Source organism: Sphaeramia orbicularis, chromosome 13 (assembly GCF_902148855.1).
Source record: "Sphaeramia orbicularis chromosome 13, fSphaOr1.1, whole genome shotgun sequence".
NCBI classification, from domain to species: Eukaryota; Metazoa; Chordata; class Actinopteri; order Kurtiformes; family Apogonidae; genus Sphaeramia; species Sphaeramia orbicularis.
This window is the reverse complement of record NC_043969.1, coordinates 25589179-25609783: the sequence shown is the minus strand read 5'-3', so window position 1 is coordinate 25609783 and position 20605 is coordinate 25589179. Positions and strand designations below refer to the sequence as shown.

General features: G+C 36.6%; 1 protein-coding gene across 3 annotated transcripts in view; it reads right to left on the bottom strand.

Moving 5' to 3' along the window:
• Positions 1-20605, bottom strand: part of mcamb (melanoma cell adhesion molecule b) — a 56510-nt gene that overhangs the window by 11451 nt on the left and 24454 nt on the right. For all 3 annotated transcript variants that reach the window (XM_030151804.1, XM_030151805.1, XM_030151806.1), the window contains exons 2-11: positions 9817-9938; positions 9500-9731; positions 7679-7749; positions 7513-7600; positions 7079-7258; positions 4543-4670; positions 4204-4339; positions 3971-4086; positions 3044-3182; positions 281-408 (exon numbers count right to left, since the gene is read on the bottom strand). In XM_030151804.1, coding sequence (XP_030007664.1) covers positions 281-408; positions 3044-3182; positions 3971-4086; positions 4204-4339; positions 4543-4670; positions 7079-7258; positions 7513-7600; positions 7679-7749; positions 9500-9731; positions 9817-9938 — 1340 coding nt within the window. The remainder of the gene's footprint in view (positions 1-280; positions 409-3043; positions 3183-3970; positions 4087-4203; positions 4340-4542; positions 4671-7078; positions 7259-7512; positions 7601-7678; positions 7750-9499; positions 9732-9816; positions 9939-20605) is intronic.

The following is a 20605-nucleotide window of genomic DNA, read 5'->3' as shown; positions in this document are numbered from 1 at the left end:
AAATCATTTTTTAATTTAGTACAGAATAGAGGGGTAATATATAATAATAATGAATATATCTGTAAGTCAACACAATATTTACGTTTGTTGCCATGTTTATGACTTCTTGTGTCATCTTGTGATAATAAATAATGTGATTTAATGAAAAAAAAACGACATTACACACTTCTGTTTTCTCAACATTTAGTAAATATTGGTGAAGTTTTTCACAGATGTCCAATGGAAAAGCGACTACTGTCTTCAACACATAGACAAACTGTTGTGACATAGTACCAGTTACCTTTCCATCGGAGGTGGACCAGACGATGGTTGGAGCGGGGAAACCTCTGACATCACAGCTCAGGTCGACTGTACTGTCAAAACTCTCCTCAATCTCTGTGCTGACTGGCTCCAGGATCTCTGGTGGCCCTGCAAATGTCAAAAAACAACATTAACCTCAAAACATTCTACCATCAATGCAACTATTACAGCTAAACCTTAAAATCATATCTGGATTTTAATTAAGTGGATATAAACCTCACCTCAGTGGGCAGCATTTTCATTTTCCATTAATAACTCATTTAAACAGGCCAACCCTTAAAGATCCACAACTACTTTTGTGGCCACTTCTGTCTAGATTTAACCTTTGTTACTTTCAGATCCTGCCTTCAGGTTCTGTTTATTAAGTGTGAAGGAACCACAGGTCATATTAACCCTTTCATGCATAGTGGTCTCTACAGTGGACAGTTGTTCAAAGGTGTTCTCATATATATTTATGGATTTTGTAGTTTTAGTTCCATATCAGCCAATACAGTGGATACTTATGCTTCATCCCATACACTGTAATTGATACCATTACTGTAAATTTGCTGTTCCAGATAAACCTGATCTGCATAACATGTTTGACTGTAAAAAAAAAAATGCTAATTGTTATTAAACTGTAATTAACAGTTTAGTTTTTAGTTTGTTTGTTTGTTTGTTTTTGCATATTATCTCCATGCAGGTATTGTTAAAATGTGAGAAAACATCAGATTGGCAGCATTAAAAATGTTTTTATCTCATAGTTTTCACACAGTATATCAGTAAATACATGTTTCTTTGCTTCTAAAATTAAACACATGATTTTGTAACTCCATGAAAAATAGGTTCATAGAAAAAACTCAGTCACATTGTTTTTTTCATGCCTACAGAAGAATAAAAACAGGAAAAAAAAAATCTCGATTAAGGTTCTCATTATTCATGCATGAAAGGGTTAATACCAATATTTAGGGACTAAAGTTAATAAATGTGTCGTTCCTGTTTTTAACTTCAGTTCCCATCATGTAGCGTGGTGCTGTGCTTCTGGTCAACTGAGCAACGTGACTGTAAGGCTATTGTATTCCAAAATGACTAATATCTCCCAAAATATTGGTCCTATCAACTTGCCAAGATATTTAATGTGGAGATGGGACTATTTCTCACCTGTAGGTACCAAATTGTCCAGTTAAAAACATCTCAATTTCTCAGAACTGTGCAGATACACACACATACAGACAGACGCTCTGAGACCTTCCATTATTATGACTATAGTATGCAGGGTGGGGAAGCAAAATTTACAATTTACAATATTTTGAGGCTGGGATTGAAAGACAGTGTATGACCAATTAGTTTATTGAAAGTCATGAGAATTTATTTGCCACAAGAAAATGTACATAATAGAAAATGTTTTTATTCTATGTGTCCTCCTTCTTTCTCAATAACTGCCTTCACACGCTTCCTGAAACTTGCGCAAGTGTTCCTCAAATATTCGGGTGACAACTTCTCCCATTCTTCTTTATCTTCCAGACTTTCTCGTAATAGTTTTGCTCATAGTCATTCTCTTCTTTCCATTATAAACAGTCTTTATGGACACTCCAACTATTTTTGAAATCTCCTTTGGTGTGACGAGTGCATTCAGCAAATCACACACTCTTTGACGTTTGCTTTCCTGATTACTCATATGGGCAAAAGTTTCTGAAAAGGTATGGATAATAGTGTTAGGTATGATTATGACATCAATATATGTTTGGTTTCAAAACAACTGACGTAGTGCCTGCTGAGAAAAAACAACTAAATGTTCATTGTAAATTTTGCTTCCCCACCCTGTAGATACTAGTTATGAACTCAGGTTGTATTTTCACTTGCTGAGATAAAACAATAACCTTTGAACTTGGCGGAGAACAATGAGGAATTCATCACGAATGCTGATGCTTTCATTAATGTCCTGCTGCTGTTAGCTGATAGTTTTGCACATTTATACTATGTCCACAATTTAAAAAAATAAATAAAAAGTGCTATAGCAGATGAATTAACATGTCGCAGGTTAGTAGCAGGTCATGATAAATTACGTCAACCATTTTTCATTTCACTACAACAAGAAAAGCACTTCAACAATACGCAAATGTAATTATGAATTCACAAGTGGAAAGATTCATCTTCCCGATAGCACATGAAGGCAGCATTAGTGCTTGGTTTTGTGTCTCCTTTTGATAGATTTAGATGGTGGTAAGGGTTTCTACTAAAACCACCTTCCAAAACCCTATTTTTGGCCCATACCTGTGTAGTGTTTTTGTTAGTTTCCCTCAGTTCTGCCCCAAACCGCCACTTAGTATATTGGAAACATAACACCTTTCTTCAGTGATTTCTCACCATTTACATATTTAATTTACTCATCACTTAGATGTTCATAAAAGCTCAGGGTAAATTCAGCAGTTGTTATATAAGAACATGAGGCAACTGAGACACATCTGATGCTGCTGAAAAGCTGAGAAAGTGCATTTAACTTGAATTATTAAGATGTATCAATAGTATTAGTGATTCAAAAGTTATTAAATATTTTAGATCAGTAGATGCTTTTGGTTGCTGTTTAGATTAAAAACTGAATAAAAGCTGTGCCATCAAAACCTGCCTAAAATCATAACATAATACCAGCATAAATCTACACTGAACATTATATTGCACATCATATCATATATTTAGGTTAGAATACAGATTATTGATCATCATTGTGACATTTTAATAAACAGTATCTGTGATATAAACCTACCCTGGACATTAATACGAAGTGTCTCGCTGGTTGTCATTCCTTCTATCTCAGGAACAGACACTACACACACATATGTCCCTGCTGTGTCGAATGTAGCTTCCAGCGTCAAAATGTGTCCCTTTGAAACCTCCTTTCCATTCTGCAGACAAAATAATGAAAAAAGAAAAAGAAAAAAAAAAAGAGATGTAGTGTTAATTATCCGGTGGGTTTAGTAGCTCTGGTGCATTCGGGTACATCTCTGCTGTTGACTGTCTCTTAGGGTTGGTTCACACATATTATCTGCATCTGTGGACCTTCAGCATCTTCTGTGTTATTTAACTACCCACAATCCACTGCGCGCATCGTAAAAATGCTAATAAATGAAAAAAACGCAGACCACAACCGCAAATAAATTTTCAAAGGAGAAGAATAAAGAGTCGATTGTTTCGCCAAAATGCATTTAACTACAATTATCAGGCGATCTTAAAGGGCAAGATGAGACGGGTTTATTGAATTATATAGAGTAATTCATACACAAAAGCAGTTCAGTGGGCTGATAAATAAATAAACGAAACATCCCCAAGAAAATAAAATTATAAAAAGATAGAAATATTTGAAGACAGAGAGCACAGAATAGAACAAATCCTAATAAACAGAATAATAAGATACAGAACTCCTGAATTTAACAGTGAGTCAGATTATAAATATTGTTATAAATATAAATATAAATATAATGAAATAAGAATTAATGAAGAGTTAAATCATAAATACATGAGAAGTTTTTCTTATCTAAAAACATCAACTTTTGGAATGAATGTAAATGAAGTTTGTTTCATGCTGCAGCAGTGTGTGTGTGTGTGTGTGTGTGTGTGTGTGTGTGTGCGTGTGTGTGCGTGTGTGTGCGTGTGTGTGTGTGTGTGTGTGTGTGTGTGTGTGTGTGTGTGAGACCTTTAACCAGGTTGTGTGTGTCTGGAGAGAAGAGAGGGCGTTGCATGTGGCCTTCACTTCCTCTCCTTGGGCGACCTCCATGATGCGTTCAGGCTCCACCACAGCATCATCCAGAACTACACACACCCATCAGGGAAGCAACAAATAACAACAACAAAAAAAGAACTAAATCATAAAATGGTCAAACACAGTTAAACCACTGCTACAGTTCCATCGTCGTGCAGATTCCTTACAGTTGACAAACACAGTGGTGTTTCCAGAGACTTCCTCATAAGTGTATAAGTCCATAGAAGAGCAGAAATAAACTCCAGAGTGTGCACGGGTCACAGATTTCATCACCAACACTCCATCCTCTGTAGATGTTTCATTCTACAAAAAGCCAAAACACATTAACAATAAAAATGCAGATTTCATTCCATATCAATTGGGAAAACTCTCTAAAATTATCTGCTGAGGAGCATCATAAAACAAGTGAAAACATAGAGACAAATGAGTCTGAAGTGAGCTGTTTACATCTCTAACAACCTCCTCTGGTGCCTTTAGGGTGAAAATATTGTATAAAAGGTTCTTACATCCCTGTGTGTGATTTTAATTTCAGCTGCAGTATTCCCGTTTCCACTGCAGTGAATCTCGACTGTATCGCCCTCTTTGATTTCGCCTTTTGGTGACTCCACCCATACTTTGACGGCGGTGGAGGGGTCTGAAACAGAGGAATACAGGCTGTTATGATAATAAAGATAACGTTATTTGAAATGAATCAGACTGCTGATTCTTGGGGGAATAGAAGCTCAGAAATACAGAGAGAAGCAGCAAAGGCCTGGCCTTAAAAGTAAACGAAAAAATCAATCCTATAATGAAAGAGCAGCACAGGAGATGTTTGAACAGGGGTGAGACCGTATGAGCATATTTTATAGAAATATTATCACTTTTTTTAATCACAATTATGAACCTGTACTCCTATACACACAGGGTAATTCAAAAAGAATGAGCAAATTTCATTACATAATATTTTAATGAGGAAAACCAATAGAAAACTCGAGCCAAGTCACAAGTGTTCTACTCACAATCTACTTTTATTTCCTGTCTTACAAGTGTTCAGTGTGGCCGACATCAATGCGATGAGAGAATTCCTCCCAGATGCGTATCAGCTGAGTTGATCGCTGTTGTTATTTGATGTTTAAGGTCATCGAGGTTAATGGGTAGCGGTGGAACATTAACACAATCTTTTACGTATCCCCACAAGAAAAAATCCCACACAGTGAGGTCTGGGCATCTCGCAGGCCAAGCACAAAGAGCAAGGTCTTGGGCCTCCTTCCGACCAATCCATCGCCTGGACACTTTTTCATATAAAAAAGCTCAAACTTAGAAAACTCCTGTTTCAAATGGTCACTGACTCTTTCCATGACAATGTTTGAGAACTGAAGCAATGCGTCATGAAATCAGTTCATTCTTTTTGAATAACCCTGTATATACAGTATATCAACCATTTGCTCAATGGGAAAGTTTTCAAACATGCTGATAGAATAGACCTGTTTCTTTCCATAGACATCTGAGCATGCTCAGTGCACCTCCCACTGCCTGTGGAATGGGGGGTAAAGCACAGAGGAGTGAATGAGACTGACTGGCTATAAAAACAGTCGGTTTGGGTTTTGTTTTGTTTTCTGTTACACTGTTTTACTTGTGGTTTTATGTTTTTACTGTTGTTTGCAGTGCTGTAGTTCAACCAGGTGCCAAAAAGTAGCTGGACTGATTTAGAAAAAAAAGAGCCCCAAAACAAAAACTATTGGGCCAAAATTCAAATACTTGTCGTTAGTCAGTGTTTTCCAGTTCACAGTTCATGTTCAACATCCTTAATCACTTCTTGATGTACATTCTGAGTGCCTTATTTAGTCAAAACCTGTAAAACTTCAATTCCTATGTTTGTTTTCTTCTGTTATTTCACCAGGTTTTGACCCTAAAATACACAGTAAAGCAAAAAACCACTGAAGAAAAGGAACACAGGCACATACTCACAGCAGCTTTTATGACACTGAAACAGACGCACAGGCGCACGTTTACCTAAAATAATGTCTCAGAGGTTAAAGCAGTGTTTTTCAACCTTGGGGTCAGGACCCCACGTGGGGTCACCTGGAATTCAAATGTTGTCGCCTAAAATTTCCACTAATTGATAAAAATAAAAAAAGGACTAATAAAAAATATATGGTGAGTTGACAGAGACCATCCCAATCCATAAAAGACATGACAAACTCTGAAGCTTAAACTGAAGCACTAAATATTGTTAAACCTCCAACATCAACAGTTTGTTTCCATCTGATATTCTTTCTGACATATTTCATCTTCTCAAAGCAGCAACAAAAACATTAAGTTTGGTTTTGTTTCAGTAATATTTGCAATGTGGTGCAGCAGTTTGGAGTGTTAAGAGCTTGATCTGTGCACATCAACAAAAATATCTGCTGTGGAAGTGCAGACTATTGACCTGCCATTTGGTTTTATTTTGTTTCATGCTGCACTTTTCCTTCTCAAAAACATCTGAGATACAGAAGATAAAATAGTGAGTGCTACACTGGGTCAATAGTAAAAACAAGTGCCTGAAGTAATAATGTAGATCTGCATAAAAATAAGCAGGGGCTTGTCACATATAAGGCAGATAAAAATAATGAAAAAATGTATGTATCAATAATAAATACAAAAAATGACAGACTTTTTGCCGCTTTTGTTCTCATCTGAGATAGTGACTGGACTGTAGGAGCTGGATGAGCATCAGAATACTTTCTGTCCGTAGCTGGGAGGATTTGACAGCAGGTCTTCAGCTGCAAGAAGTCGCACAGGTTCTCACTTTTCACTATTCTCACTTTGTGCAGTAATCTACACCTGGCTTTTCTGCCTCCGTCCACAATAATATACATTATATAGACTAAATGTTGTCTAAAATTAACATTTATTTGCAACATAGTATAGCAAACTATTACATGATCAAAAACAACTTAATATCAGCAAAAAAAAATTCTCAGTTTTGAATGTCTGGGGTCGCCAGAAATTTGTGACATTAAAATGGGGTCACGAGCAAAAAAAAGGAAGGGAACCACTGGGTTAAAGGGTTAAACTCACAGAGTACTGTGACATTGATACGGTTGGTCTCCACCATCATTTTTGCCCCAGGAACAAAGTAGGTGACCTCACAGTAGAAGTAATTATCCTTGTCCTCCTTCACCAGTTTCATATACAGTTCACTGGTAACTGAGTAGAGCCCACTGGATTCACTGGTGGTGCTGGGCACGAGCCTCACCTCTGGAAGACACAAACATACAGTAAGTAAGTAATGTTTATTTCCAGAGCACCTTTCACAGACACCAGTCACAAAGTGGTTCCTTTTATACTGTAAGTAAAACACAGAATGAACAGTCATAAAAGTCCATGACTAATTCAAAGCCTGTTGGAATAAAAACACCCGTTAATACATCATGAAACAGAAGGAAAGATATAAACATGGAGACAAAGTTTTGAGGCACAAACTTAAGTAGAACCAATGATATAAGACTCACCTCCAGGAATATTGTGGAGCGGTGTGTTGTTTTTGTACCAAGTAATGTTTGGCCTGGGGAAACCATTTTTGACTTCACAGATCCCAATCTGAAAGAGTAAATGAAGTCATACAGTTTATGTAAAAGTAACTTCCTCACATGTGTTTATGACCTAACGCTTGCTTACCTTAGGGGGGCTTGCTTCATTGATTGAGATGCCTGTCTGAACACCCTCAATGGTAGGAGAGTCTGGTAATGCTGAATAAAAAAATTACAATCATTTTAAGTTTACATGAGGATCTCCTTAGTATAATATCCTCCTGAGACCCAGCAATGCATTTATGTCCTCTGTAGTACATAAGGGTCCACCACAAAGTCCACCGCAAAGGACATTCCATAAATAAATAAATAACATGTCTGAGAAAACTGTTGCATCATGCTGTTTCCAATCAAGGCGATCAATTAATATAAAATGCAAAAATTTGTACTTACTGGGTCTCAGGAGGATAAGGCTACCACAAAGATAGATATAACATTGAACAAGTGGTGCCAGGCACAACAAACCCTGTCTCTCGCACGTATTAGGCCTTATTTAGGCATCGATCCAGCTGTTGTCATAGTGCCTATGCATGTGCTGATGTCAGCATTTAAACTGCCTCTATAATATGTGCCAAGTGTGAAGTAAATTGTAACAAAATTGATGTTTTTATAGACATTTGAAATTTCACTCATTATAAACAAATGGAGGAAAAAAAAGATTTTAAGTATTCATAAAAAATGTTTACTTTGTCCTATTTTTCCCAAAATGTAATGAGATCTATTCTGGGTCACTAGCAATCGATAAACCCAATTTGGTATGAATTCAACCAATAGTAATGCAGCTACAGACATTTGAAATTTCGCTCATTGTAAGTAAATAGAGAAAAACAGAGATTTAAAAAATTCTTTAAAAATTACAATTTTGAGCTATCTTTCTCAAAATGTAGCAACACTTATTCTGGGTCACTGACAAAGTATAAACCAAATTTGGTATGAATTCAAGCAATAGTTTTGCTGCTACAGACATTTGAAATTTTGCCTATTATAAGTAAATGGGGGAAAAAAAAGAATTTTAACTTTGATCTTCTGTTCCCAAAATGTAGAGATCTATTCTGGGTCACTGGCAATATACAAGCTGACACAAAAAAACAGGAACTTTTTAACAATCCAATAAAACAAAGTGATGGAAGAAAAGTATTTTATTCATAGTAATTGAAACCTTAAACCATGCCATACCGAACAATTCTCGCACAGCCACTAGTGGTTACTAAAATGGGGGTGTGTTTACTTGCTCAAGGTCATTGTCTCGCAGTGCAGCCACTTGCTCATGTCTGCCAATACGCACTTCAAAAATTCCTGTTTTTTTGGGTCACCCTGTACAAGTACATAGTAACCATTGGCGGCTGTGCGAGAATTGTTCAGTAACCATGTGATCTCAAGATTCGGTAACGTTCCCTGGCCCCCTAGATCCCCAGATTTGTCCGTTTGTGATTTTTTCTTGTGGGGCTATCTCAAGAGTAAAGTGTACACGACTCGACCAAGAACTCTGGATGAGTTAAAACAGAGAGTTCAGGATGAAATTCACAGTATCCCAGCTGAGATGTTGCAGCGGTCAATGAGGAATCTCAACAGCAGATTTCAAGAATGCATTCGTACAGGAGGACACCATCTACAGGAAGTAATTTTTTTTTTAAAATTAAAATTCCATCATTGTTTCTTAAATGGCATGTTTTAAGGTTTCAATTACTATGAATAAAATATTTTTCTTCCATCACTCTAGGTTTTATTGGATTGTTAAAAAGTTCCCATTTTTTTGTGTCACCCTGTATAAACCAAATTTGGTATGAATTCAACCAATAGTTTTGCTGTTAAAAAAACAAAGAAACAAACCAAACCAAAAACAATACCCCTTGCCTCTCCTTTGGGGGGGTGGGGTAATAAAAGGAATAAAAAATGGGGGTCTTCTTACCAAACACTTTGAGCTTGGTGCGTCCTTCTGCAATCCCATCAGTGAGGCTTTTGACAAGACAGATAAATTCGACTTCATCCCTCTGCTGCACGTCTCTGATGGTCAGCACCACCTCCCCTTCAGCTCCGGTCCCGTTCACACTGATCCTGTCTGTGAACGGCGTGCCTCTGTCCACGACCTTCATGGTGCTGTCCTGGTAGTAGATTTTTTGTTTCTCCCCCGCTGGTGTCATCTGAAGGTTAGAGTTCAGACACAGTCACATACAGAGGAACATCTTAACATCTGTATATTTATGTGTTAGAGTCTGTGAAACGTACATAAAACCACTGTATCATCATGCCGCCGATGCCTTCTTCTGATGTGAACTTGCAGGTGAGCTGAGCCATGTCGTCTATGAATACTTCCACTCTGTCCTCCATGTTCACTTCCACAGCCAACGCTGAAATAAAAATAAAACCGTTCATGTCGAGGAACTTCATATTTTAACACTCAGTGACTACTAACCTCATATTTACACAAAAACAAGCAAATAATCCAGAGATCTATATTCCTTCCATCTACTGATTAAAAGTTTGATAGAAAACAATTTCAAAGGCAAAAGTCATGTTAAAATTACACAACCTGCCCAAAAAAAAGTCCCATTTAGTCTTAATTAACCTTTAACATCCAGGTCACATTGTTTTAGTAACCTTATGCATTATCACATTTATTTATGCCATTTTTTAAGACACATAATGTTGCTGACCCTAGACCTCACCAACTAAATCAACCCCAGATCATAACACTGCCCCCAAAGGCTTGTACTGTAGGCACTAGGCATGATGGGTAATCACTTCATCCGTGTCTCTTCTCACCCTGATACATCTGATGAACTCAGACCACATGACCTTTTTCCATTGAAACACCATCCAATCTTTAAAATCCAGATGGAGATTTTACTTTTTTTGTTCTACATATACATGCATTTATTCATATGCTTTCTTCTGCAAGGTATATTATTAATTATGATAGAATATGATTAATAAACTAAGAATAAATTATGTTGTGTAATAGAACAAATCCTGCATAAAATAGTTGGAATCAGACCCATTTTAACAGGAACAACATTAATCAATCAATCAACTTAAATCTATAACTGTAATTCAATTAAATAAATATTTAGATAATATTTAGAAATACACTGTTATGGTCAATGGATACTTTTCCAAATAGCATATTTTGAAACTACTTCTGCACTTGTACACTAACATGAATGAAACTGAACTGAATGAAACTGAACTGAATCAAATCAAACTGAACTGAATTATACTGAATTGAACTGAACAGATTTTAAATGAACTGAACTGAATCAAATTAATCTAAACCATCCTGGATCAAATTTAACTGAATTCAGGAGGACAAGATAGATTATTATTATTATTATGATGATGATGATGATGATGATGATGATGATGATGATTATTATTATTATCATTATTATTATTATTATTATTATTATTATTATTATTATTATTACTATTTGTAGAAGAACCTGAACATCACCAAAGAAACCTACATCCACAGCCTTTTCATATAAACTAAAGCATAGATGCAAACAAAAAAGCAAGTAGAAAACTATAGTGGGTCAAAGGGAAGCTGGAGATGCTATGACAGGAATGAGAAGCCCACCCATGTCCACATTAATGTGCTGCATTCCTCTATGTCACCCTCTCACAGGAAGAAAGGCTCAATTTACAGGCAGCATAGTAGCCCCACTGTTCCTTCATGATGTGTCTCTAAGGAACGAGTGGTTTTCCCCTTCCAGGGTCTCTCCTCATGACGCATCCTTCTATTCTATAGGACGGACCTCTGGTTACACTTCACATCACAGTGTTTCAGTAAATGTATGGGGTGACAATGAAAGCGGGCGCCTGGAGGTGATGAAGCTGCCAGGTTTGATTTAGTTTTTCCTCATCCTCTGTTCAGTGTGGAGGTGAAGGCATCGTCATCACGTAGACCAAAAAAACAGAGGTGAAAATTAGATCAGAGACTTGAATGTAAATAAGGTTTATGCATAAACTGGACTGACTTTTACTTCCATTCATTCATCTCAAGCAAGAGGAACTTTTTTATCTGAATTTTTATCAAGTAAATAAAAACAGACCCAATATAAACATACATACACTGTTGTCAATAAAGTTGGAATAAATATTTTTACCTCTTCTTACCAAATGATTATGACTGATTTATTCTTGATAGATAATGTATAAGTGGGACTCAGTATGGAATCACTGAACCTGGTAAAAGGTGATGTGTATAAATAGGAATAAAAAGAAGAAAGTGTCTGGAAACAAAATTATCCCAACTTTATGGGCAACAGTGTATTAAAACACTATCCCTGTAGAGTTTTAGGCTAAAAATGTAGACGTTTCCAGAGCTTCAGGTCATTTGAACTGCAGATACAAGCATACAAGTGTGGAAAAAACCTCTTGTAAATGAAGAGTTGGGAATTTGAAACATATATTCTCCACTTAACATAATGAAGTGTAATCATAATGAATAGTAAAATATTGAAATATCCACCACTACCAACAAAGCATCAAGGTAAATAAACATCCTTATCTCAAATAACATGTATTATTAGACTTCAGAGGTGCAGGCTGTCAAGTTTGTAGCTTTATTTCCAGATTTAACAATAGTCATTGGGATGGGTAATAATTTAACTCCAACAATATCTGATGAATGCAACTATAATTCATTATGTGTACTTTTAGGATTTTAAAAGACTAAAAAGCCAATAGCAGCAGCAGCAGTACTACAATAACAATGCAGTGTATTACTGTCATTTTAGATTTCTGTGTAAAATTGTACTGTTTCTTGAGGACTGATAACACTAGAGACTCCAATGGCTACTTATTTTAAGAAAAATCTAATCCAGACTGATTATAAGGATTTATAGGGAACAGAAAATGTTCAGTAAGAAAGAAGTAACTCTCCTAACAAGAGGTTTAAAGGCCTAAATTCAATCTAAAAAAGATTTGGACCCATGTACAAGTATTATTTGACTTAAAGAGGATTTTGTTATAGAGCAGCCGCTTGATAAAGTGTTTATTTCCAAAAAGATGTGTATGGCTTAAATCCAATATATGAATCACTCAAATCAATCACATTTTATGTATATAGAGCTACATCATAACCAAAGTTATCTCATGACACTTTACAAACCAGACTCTTAAAGACCCAATTCACAGACACTCAACAGAATCCTATGAATGTGGATGTACTTCAATGAAAAAGAATGATGAGAAAACTGAAGAGTTTGAGCCAACTGATAGTAATTAGAAAAATTAAAAACCAAATTTGAAGATCTGTAGATTATTTACACAAAAAAGCTGGATAGACTCAGTATGGTACGATATGGTATGGTATGGTATGGTATGGTATGGTATGGTACAGTATGGTATTAAACTGAACTGAATCAAATCAAATATGGTATAGGTATAGGGCTGCATGATTTTGCATTATTTTGGCCAAAAAAAAAAAAATCCAGATTTTTTCCTCTAAAAACTCTATTTTTGATTTCGATTTTAATTCGGGCTGGTGGTGGCGTTTTACCCGACATGTCATTTTTGCGTGCAGCCTGCAATGCACCTCACTGCTCCCATTCTGGAGTGTGATGATGTTTGAGGTGCTGAAATAAGTTGGTTGTGCTGCTGCCTGCCGTCTTTGACTGATACTGCCTTTAGGCTGAGTTTGCAGCGAGGAATGGTTTGGTCTTCATCAGAAACTTCGAAGCTGTACCAATTCCACACAACCGTCTTGCTCTTGCTATTTTTAGCCACGAACTTCTCACTCTCCTTAGCAAATGGCATTTTTGTACTGGTGTGTGGAGACCAAAGACTGTGAAGACCACTCTCACAGTTAGGAGGAGGAGCCTACGGTAGAGACACGAGAGAGATGAAATTCCATTTGACGATTACCCATTTTTAAAACATCATCCTAATTTAATAATAATCTGATTTCAATTGAAAATCAAATAATCGTGCAGCCCTGGTATGGTATGGTATGGTATGGTATGGTATGGTATGGTATTTACACTTAATGTGTAAAAAAAAAGGTTGTTAGATCCAAGGTTATAATAGTTTTGGATTTTTCATTATAGTTTAGTTTATTTAGTTTTGACTTTTCTTTCTTTAATTCAGTTAGTTTTAATTTGTTTTTAGAGCAGGTTTGCTAGTTTTTATTAGTTTTCTTTTTTTTCTAAATGCATAGTTTTAGTTTAATTTTAGTATAAATGTCAGTTTTGTCGTATCTTTTATCTTCTTTACCTTCGTATTCAAATAAATCCCAGACAGGACTTTGCTGATGTCTCCCAACTTTAGTCTCCTTGTTTCCAGGTAGAGTGGGGACGAGAAGACGACTCTAAACCACAAGTGACAAGAAGTGACGGACTGTGAAGTGTCTGGTGCTGCCAGCTAAAATTGCTAGAGCGAAATAAATTGATTTTGTATCAATCAGACATTGACAAAGAAGAAAACGAAGGGAATTTTATCCATAATTTTTATACGTTTTAGTTAAATTTGTAAGCACACAATACAGTTTCAGTTAGTTTTCGTTTTTTTCTTTAATTATAGTTTTTATTTATTTCAGTTAACGAAAATGTTTTTTCAATTCTAGTTTTCGTCATTTCGTTCGTTTTCATTAACGATAATAACCTTGGTTAGATCTTCCAGTCAAATAGAACTTTCGTAACACTGGGGCTACCTGCCAATACACCAGAGTGCAGATCCATCCCTGCGTCACTCCTGGCATTTAAAATCATCCTCATCGTCATGCACGACCTGCTCCACACACCAAACCCCTAATTACCCCAGTACCTGAGTCGCATCCACAATAAACTCATTTCCCTCCTTTTCACTTGTGTTTCTCAGTCTGTCCCCCTCTCAGTCCTCATTCTCTCCCACTTTGCTCTCCCTCTGCTGTTTACCACTGGATAATGGAGCTGGACAGATGCTTTCCTGTTAAAGAAATCCAATTAGTGCCTCCAACAGAGACATTTCCTGGCCATTAGTGATGGAAGGACAGTGCTGACTCACTCAGTAACCCATCCTCCACCTGACGACTCACCTATAGAACAAAGAGGGATGCAGAATGGGATAAACAAGAGAATATTTGGACTCAACTTTGCTGTTCTGGTGGCTGAACATGCGCTCCTGGGAATCTCAATCAAACCTCATTAGTAATTTGACCCGTGTTCTTCTTCACAGTCTTATCAGTCAGAGAAGTCGGCGCCCCAAGGCCCAGATCGATCATCTCTGACGATGAGAGAGTGGGTACTGGAGTCCATGCATATTGGATGATAACCCTAAATCATTATGACAGAAACAGCAGAGCATCCCCTGTGACAGCAGCAAACTGGCAAAGCAGGACATCTGCAGCTTAATGAGCTCGCTTCAGCAATTAACAATCGCCCCCCTGACCAGTGTGATCTCCACAAGAAACTAAATGTGGTCTCTACAGGATAGTACACACTTCTGATCCTTCAGTCAAGCGTTTTCCCTGAACAGCACCAGTTTTGATAGGAACACTTCCTGTGACTGTTCCAAATTAAAAGCATTTCAATGAACAGAACTCCAAATTAAAGCTTTTATTCTGACACATACTAGAACAATGAGCACTGCTGCAAAATACAAACTATTTCAAATTCTTGATATTTTAAAAGCAAAGATGAGCACTGATTTCAATTATTTTAGTCGCTTATTGCCTGAATTTATTTACAATTACATAAAAAATAAATAAATTACTTGTTGTGATGCTAAATTAAGTGGAGAATGTTAATTTGAATATAGCGCGTAGATAATAGCTGTGATACAAATTAGTGACATCAGGCATAGTTGTCATAATTGTCATCATAGTAATTCAACAAATTTTTCTAATATCAGGTATGCAGATTATTTTATTGATACTAATATTCATCACTTCCTCCAGTCAACAATCCAAACAAAACAAAATTGATCCAAAATTCAGTAGATTGCCTTGAAATTATTAAAACCGTTTTCAAAATAGGCCGTTGAAACTGATCCATAAACATCAGTGATCATAAGTAACCAGGTCACATATATACATTAATAAAGACTGTTGAGCACCTCATTACTAAAACAGTGGAATATTGAGGCAAATTTGCAACAAATGTCTTTGTAAGCGGTAGCTCTGCATTACTCTTGAACTCAAACGGCCTTGAATTTGTGACAGTTGGAGTGTGTTTCACTGTGTGCATATTCGTCAGTCATAAATCATGGCTTTGGATTTTTTACTTTCTATTTTCTTATTTAGCCTTTATTTAACCGGGAAAAATGACGCATCTATATTATAAAAGTGACCAAGTGTGTGTGGACGTGTGTGTGTCCAGGGATTCACACAAAATCCAGTAAGAGCTGACTGCTGCAGTTTGACATACTTGTGTATTTTTGGTCAAGGAACAGACTAGCGAAAACGGCAAGTTGATAGGACCAATATTTTGGGAGATATTAGTAATTTTGGAATACAATAGCCTTACAATCACGTTGCTTTGGCGGTAACTGCTGGACAAATGTGGTACAGCATGCACGAAGACACAACAGCATAAAAACTACCACATCTAGAACCCATGGATCCCCATGGGTAAACGCGCTGGTTGAGATCAACAAGCAGCAGCAGAAGGTTACAGAAGACATTCACTGATGCTAAAGCGTACATAAACACAAGTCAGTACTAAAAACATACCTATAAAGAGAGAAGAGTCTGTATTTTTTCACTAGGTTCACACACGTAACCATGCACCACACTGAAATTTGTCCTCTGCCTTTAACCCATCATGCATAACACACTGTTTAGTAGGAGCAGTGGGCTCACCATTTCAGGTACCCAGGGAGCAAATGGGGGGATAAGTGCCTTACTCAGGGGCACATTAGCCAACAACTCTCTGCCAGGTCCAGGGAATTGATCCAGCGACCCATCCGTCACAAGCCAATTCTCCAGCCATCAAGGCCATGGCTGCCCACCAAAACGCCACCAATAAATAAAAGCACTAAAACGTGTAATCAACTATGTTCCTCATCAGCATCTCAGAGCAGAACCCAATTTAATCAATCAGAAAAGCATCTGCATGCAGATTTATCATTTCCCATTCATTTACAGTGACTTTGAATGTATTCAAAGACACCACGGATATTTGGAGACTAACTTCTTCCAGTCAACCACTGTCAAGCATTTCAACCATTTTCTCTAGAGGAAACACCTACACTTTTAAAGCTTTTAAAGGTTTTCCGTCTGTCCTCTTTTGACAGCTGCCATAATAACAACAACATACACTTCCTGTACTGCAGCACTGGCCAAACAATGCTTCAACTGGTGCCGTAACTGTCTGCTCTAACTCCAAACAAACAAAGTCATCTACAGAAATCTGTATGAACTGTATGAATGATGTTTCAATGCTTCATTTACTGCCACTGCTCCAGAACAGCTGGTAGTTTTTAACTCATTACTCATCCTCCTGCCTTATAACACTGATATTCATTCATTGTAATTCAGGTTTTAGCACCTTTAACAACCCTTTTTTAACCTCTGGCAATTTATCATTGTTTCACTTGCAGCCACTGACTGGATTTCAGCAGCTGAAATTTCACTAAAACATGTGATGTTAATGTTTTCTTCTATAAGAGATGAAATTAAAATTCAGTGCCATCAGTAAATAAATTATTTGTGCACTGAGACTAATCCTTTACAAGAAATGAAAGTTAAAATGGAATATTTTTTTACGATTTACAACGACAATATGAATATAATAATAATAATAATAATAATAATAATAATAATAATAATAATAATAATAATAATAATAATAATATATTTATAAGCACCTTTCAGGACACCCAAGGACACTGTACAGCAGAGGATAAAACAGACAATGCATAAAATACAAAGAAGTAAACAAATAGATAAAAGAAAAATTGCAATACATAAAAATGAGAATGCAAAATTGAGGGTAAAACTGATGGTGGGTAAGCTATTCTGAAGAGGTGTGTTTTGTGTCTGGATTTGAATGTGGGGAGAGTCACTGTTACGGATCAGGGTCACATGGATCTCACATCTCAATTAAATAACAGAGATTCAAAGCACTGCAGATGATCCCTGAACAGAAATGTATGTCTCGGTTCAGCTGTTCCCTCTAAAATCCCATGAAGAGGATGGATTGTAGTCAAAGAAATGACAAAATTATTTGCATTTAAAGATCAAACTGGAGAGGCCCTCATAAAAGCGAGCAGAGGCAGATAGGATAAGATTATCTCAAGGGGAAGTCGTATCAAAGTCATTGTGTATTCTGACAAAAGGCTTTGATTTCATTGTAGACACAACAATCAGTTTCTGTCTACAGAGAGCACTGATAACACTGTTTCCTGCCAGGAACCCACTTGTGTAGCTGCTTATCCAGGCCTATAAATCCTATTTTAGTTCAAGAAATCACACAGAAAAACCTCCTATAAACACAGAAACCACTAGTCATTTGATAGAGACAAAAAAGGAGGGTTTGTTTACACTCTTGATGCCATTTACAGTGTTTCTAAAAGACGTTTCGAGCATCCCTCTGACAGGTGAAGTAGACAGATTAGACGTGGCATGTGTTGGTTCAAAGGCTGAAATCTGTTTGGACTTTTTCTAACCGTGAAGGTTCAGCTGACAGACTGCTGTTGATTTGACCTCGTTCTGTCTGTTCTGGCGTCCGGCCCAGACCACAGATGGGTTATCACTGAAAAAGAAGAGACCATGCCCAGTTGTCCACCTTCTGTATACATAACCACACTGTGTCTGACATTCATTTGGCTGGCTCTGATGGATCACATGCAGACCAGGGTCCAAAAATGACTGCATGAAACATTGGTGTGTATAAATAGTTTGGATCACTACAATTATGCGTGAATATAAAGTAAAAAAAAAAAAAAAAAAAAAAAAAAAACTCCTGAAAATGTCAAAAAGAAGCTGCAGATGGTAAATGTCTGCATTTTTTGATGCAGAAAATACAACTAAAATGATGAATCAATTATCTTAATACACTCTATATATAAAGTTGCGATAAAACATTTTTTACTTCTTCTCATGAAATGATTGTGACAATGTGATTTATACTTGATAAAGTGCAACTGGGACTCAGTATGTAATCACTACACCAGGACAAAGGTGACAAATGATGTGTTTAAACAGGAATAAAAAGAAGAATGTGTCTGAAAATAAAATTATTCCAACTCTATGTTCAACAGTGTAGTCACATAAAATGTCTGTCGAGAAATCTCAGTTCATTAATGCAAATGTAATTTTTTCATCTTTAATGCATCATAGGGAATCTCATCCTCTAAATGCAATTAGCATCTGTATGAATATCATGACAGTATGTTATATAGCTAAATTTTAATTTGATGTTGCGTAAAAGCGAAAAAGTTCAGGGGATGATGTTGCTAAGAAAAGATCAGAAGGTTACCAAAGTACTGAGGAATAAATACCCCCCCAAAATACGCACACACACACACACACACACACACACACACACACACACACACACACACTCCAAACAGATATTTTTAGTATTTCTTCACTGGGTGTCATCTGTGCAGTGCTTTCTGTCATTTATTTGCTGAAGGGAGAAAATTTCTCAAAAGATTCACCAAAAATGTGAATTTAACCCATAAAGACCCAAACAGCCACAGGTGATCAAAAGCATGTATTAGGTCTAATCTATAATGTTTAATAACTGTTAAACCACTAATACTATTAAAACATGCAAATAATTGGTGTAAAATGCCGTTTGCCATCTTTTCATGGTCATCAGATGTGACACATTTGGACGTTCAGAGGCTCCATAGTGAACGTGGAAACACCGTCATCTTCTACAACATTGATTCACCAGTAAAACCCATGGAGTTGGATCAGTGACAGCGGATGGAGACACTTGATTGATGTTCACTTATTGACATTTTTGCTGAAAAAGTCACTTTTTCTTCTGTTGTCTCTGTTTATGATATAACAACCCTCAACTTTAATCTGTGTTTTTATGAATATTCATGATTCATTCATGAAAATGTATGATTTACACTGAAAAAACACAAAATACGGAGGATATTATTATACTAAATGGTGATAAACTATATAAGAAAGGTTAAATAGAGAGAAAAATTCATTTGGGAACTGTCACAAAAGTAGCACTAGGTCTTTACAGGTTAAGGTTCAGATTAGCAGGATTGAAGAATTAAGAATCTTTATTCATTAGTATATAAATCATGTGAACATGCAACACACTCCTAAACTGAGCCTCTGTTTTTATCCCATCACCAGCTCAACATGAAGGAACACAATAAACACTGCACACTCGGAGCAGTGCCATGTCAGACACCTAGGGAGCAAATGGGGGGTTAACTCTTTAAAACCTGACGTGTCATCGCTGACACACCCTGCACATATGCAGTTTGGATTGCTGTAATTCTTTCTCTGTTTGTGCAATTGGTAAAAATTCCAACGGTTTCTGAAACCTGAGACGTTGCACTTTATAGGCTTTATTGGGTCATTATTGTAATTTCACTCATGCCTGTAGTAGAAGCTGGAGAAGAAGCCGTTTTAGCAGAATTACAACAGGCAGTAAATTGTAAATGATTGCTATATTTTGAAAAATCTAGGAAAAAAAGTGCTCTGGAAAAATGGGCCAAAGGACTCACTCACAGCATGTTTTCTAATCTTTTTATATTCAAAATAAGAAAAAAAGTTCAGTCGGACCATTTTAGGCTTGTGGTTTAAGGGGTTAAATGCCTTGCTCAAGAAAAACACATCAGTTAGCCTAACAATTTCTCTGCTGGTCTGGGGAATTGAACCAGTGATAAGCCACTTCCTAAAACCTTCTAGGCATGAGCTGCCCCAACAAGAGGATTTATGGTAGCAGATCAGAGAATGGTGATCTAGCAGTCAAACTTTAACTGAAGCCATCAATGTACAAAGATTAAAAACAGACTTTTAGAGGAGCAGGAAACACCTAGTAAAACTTTTTTTAAACACATAAAAAAGCTTAACTTTTCTGGTATGTTTTATACCTTGACTGAACAGGTTCTA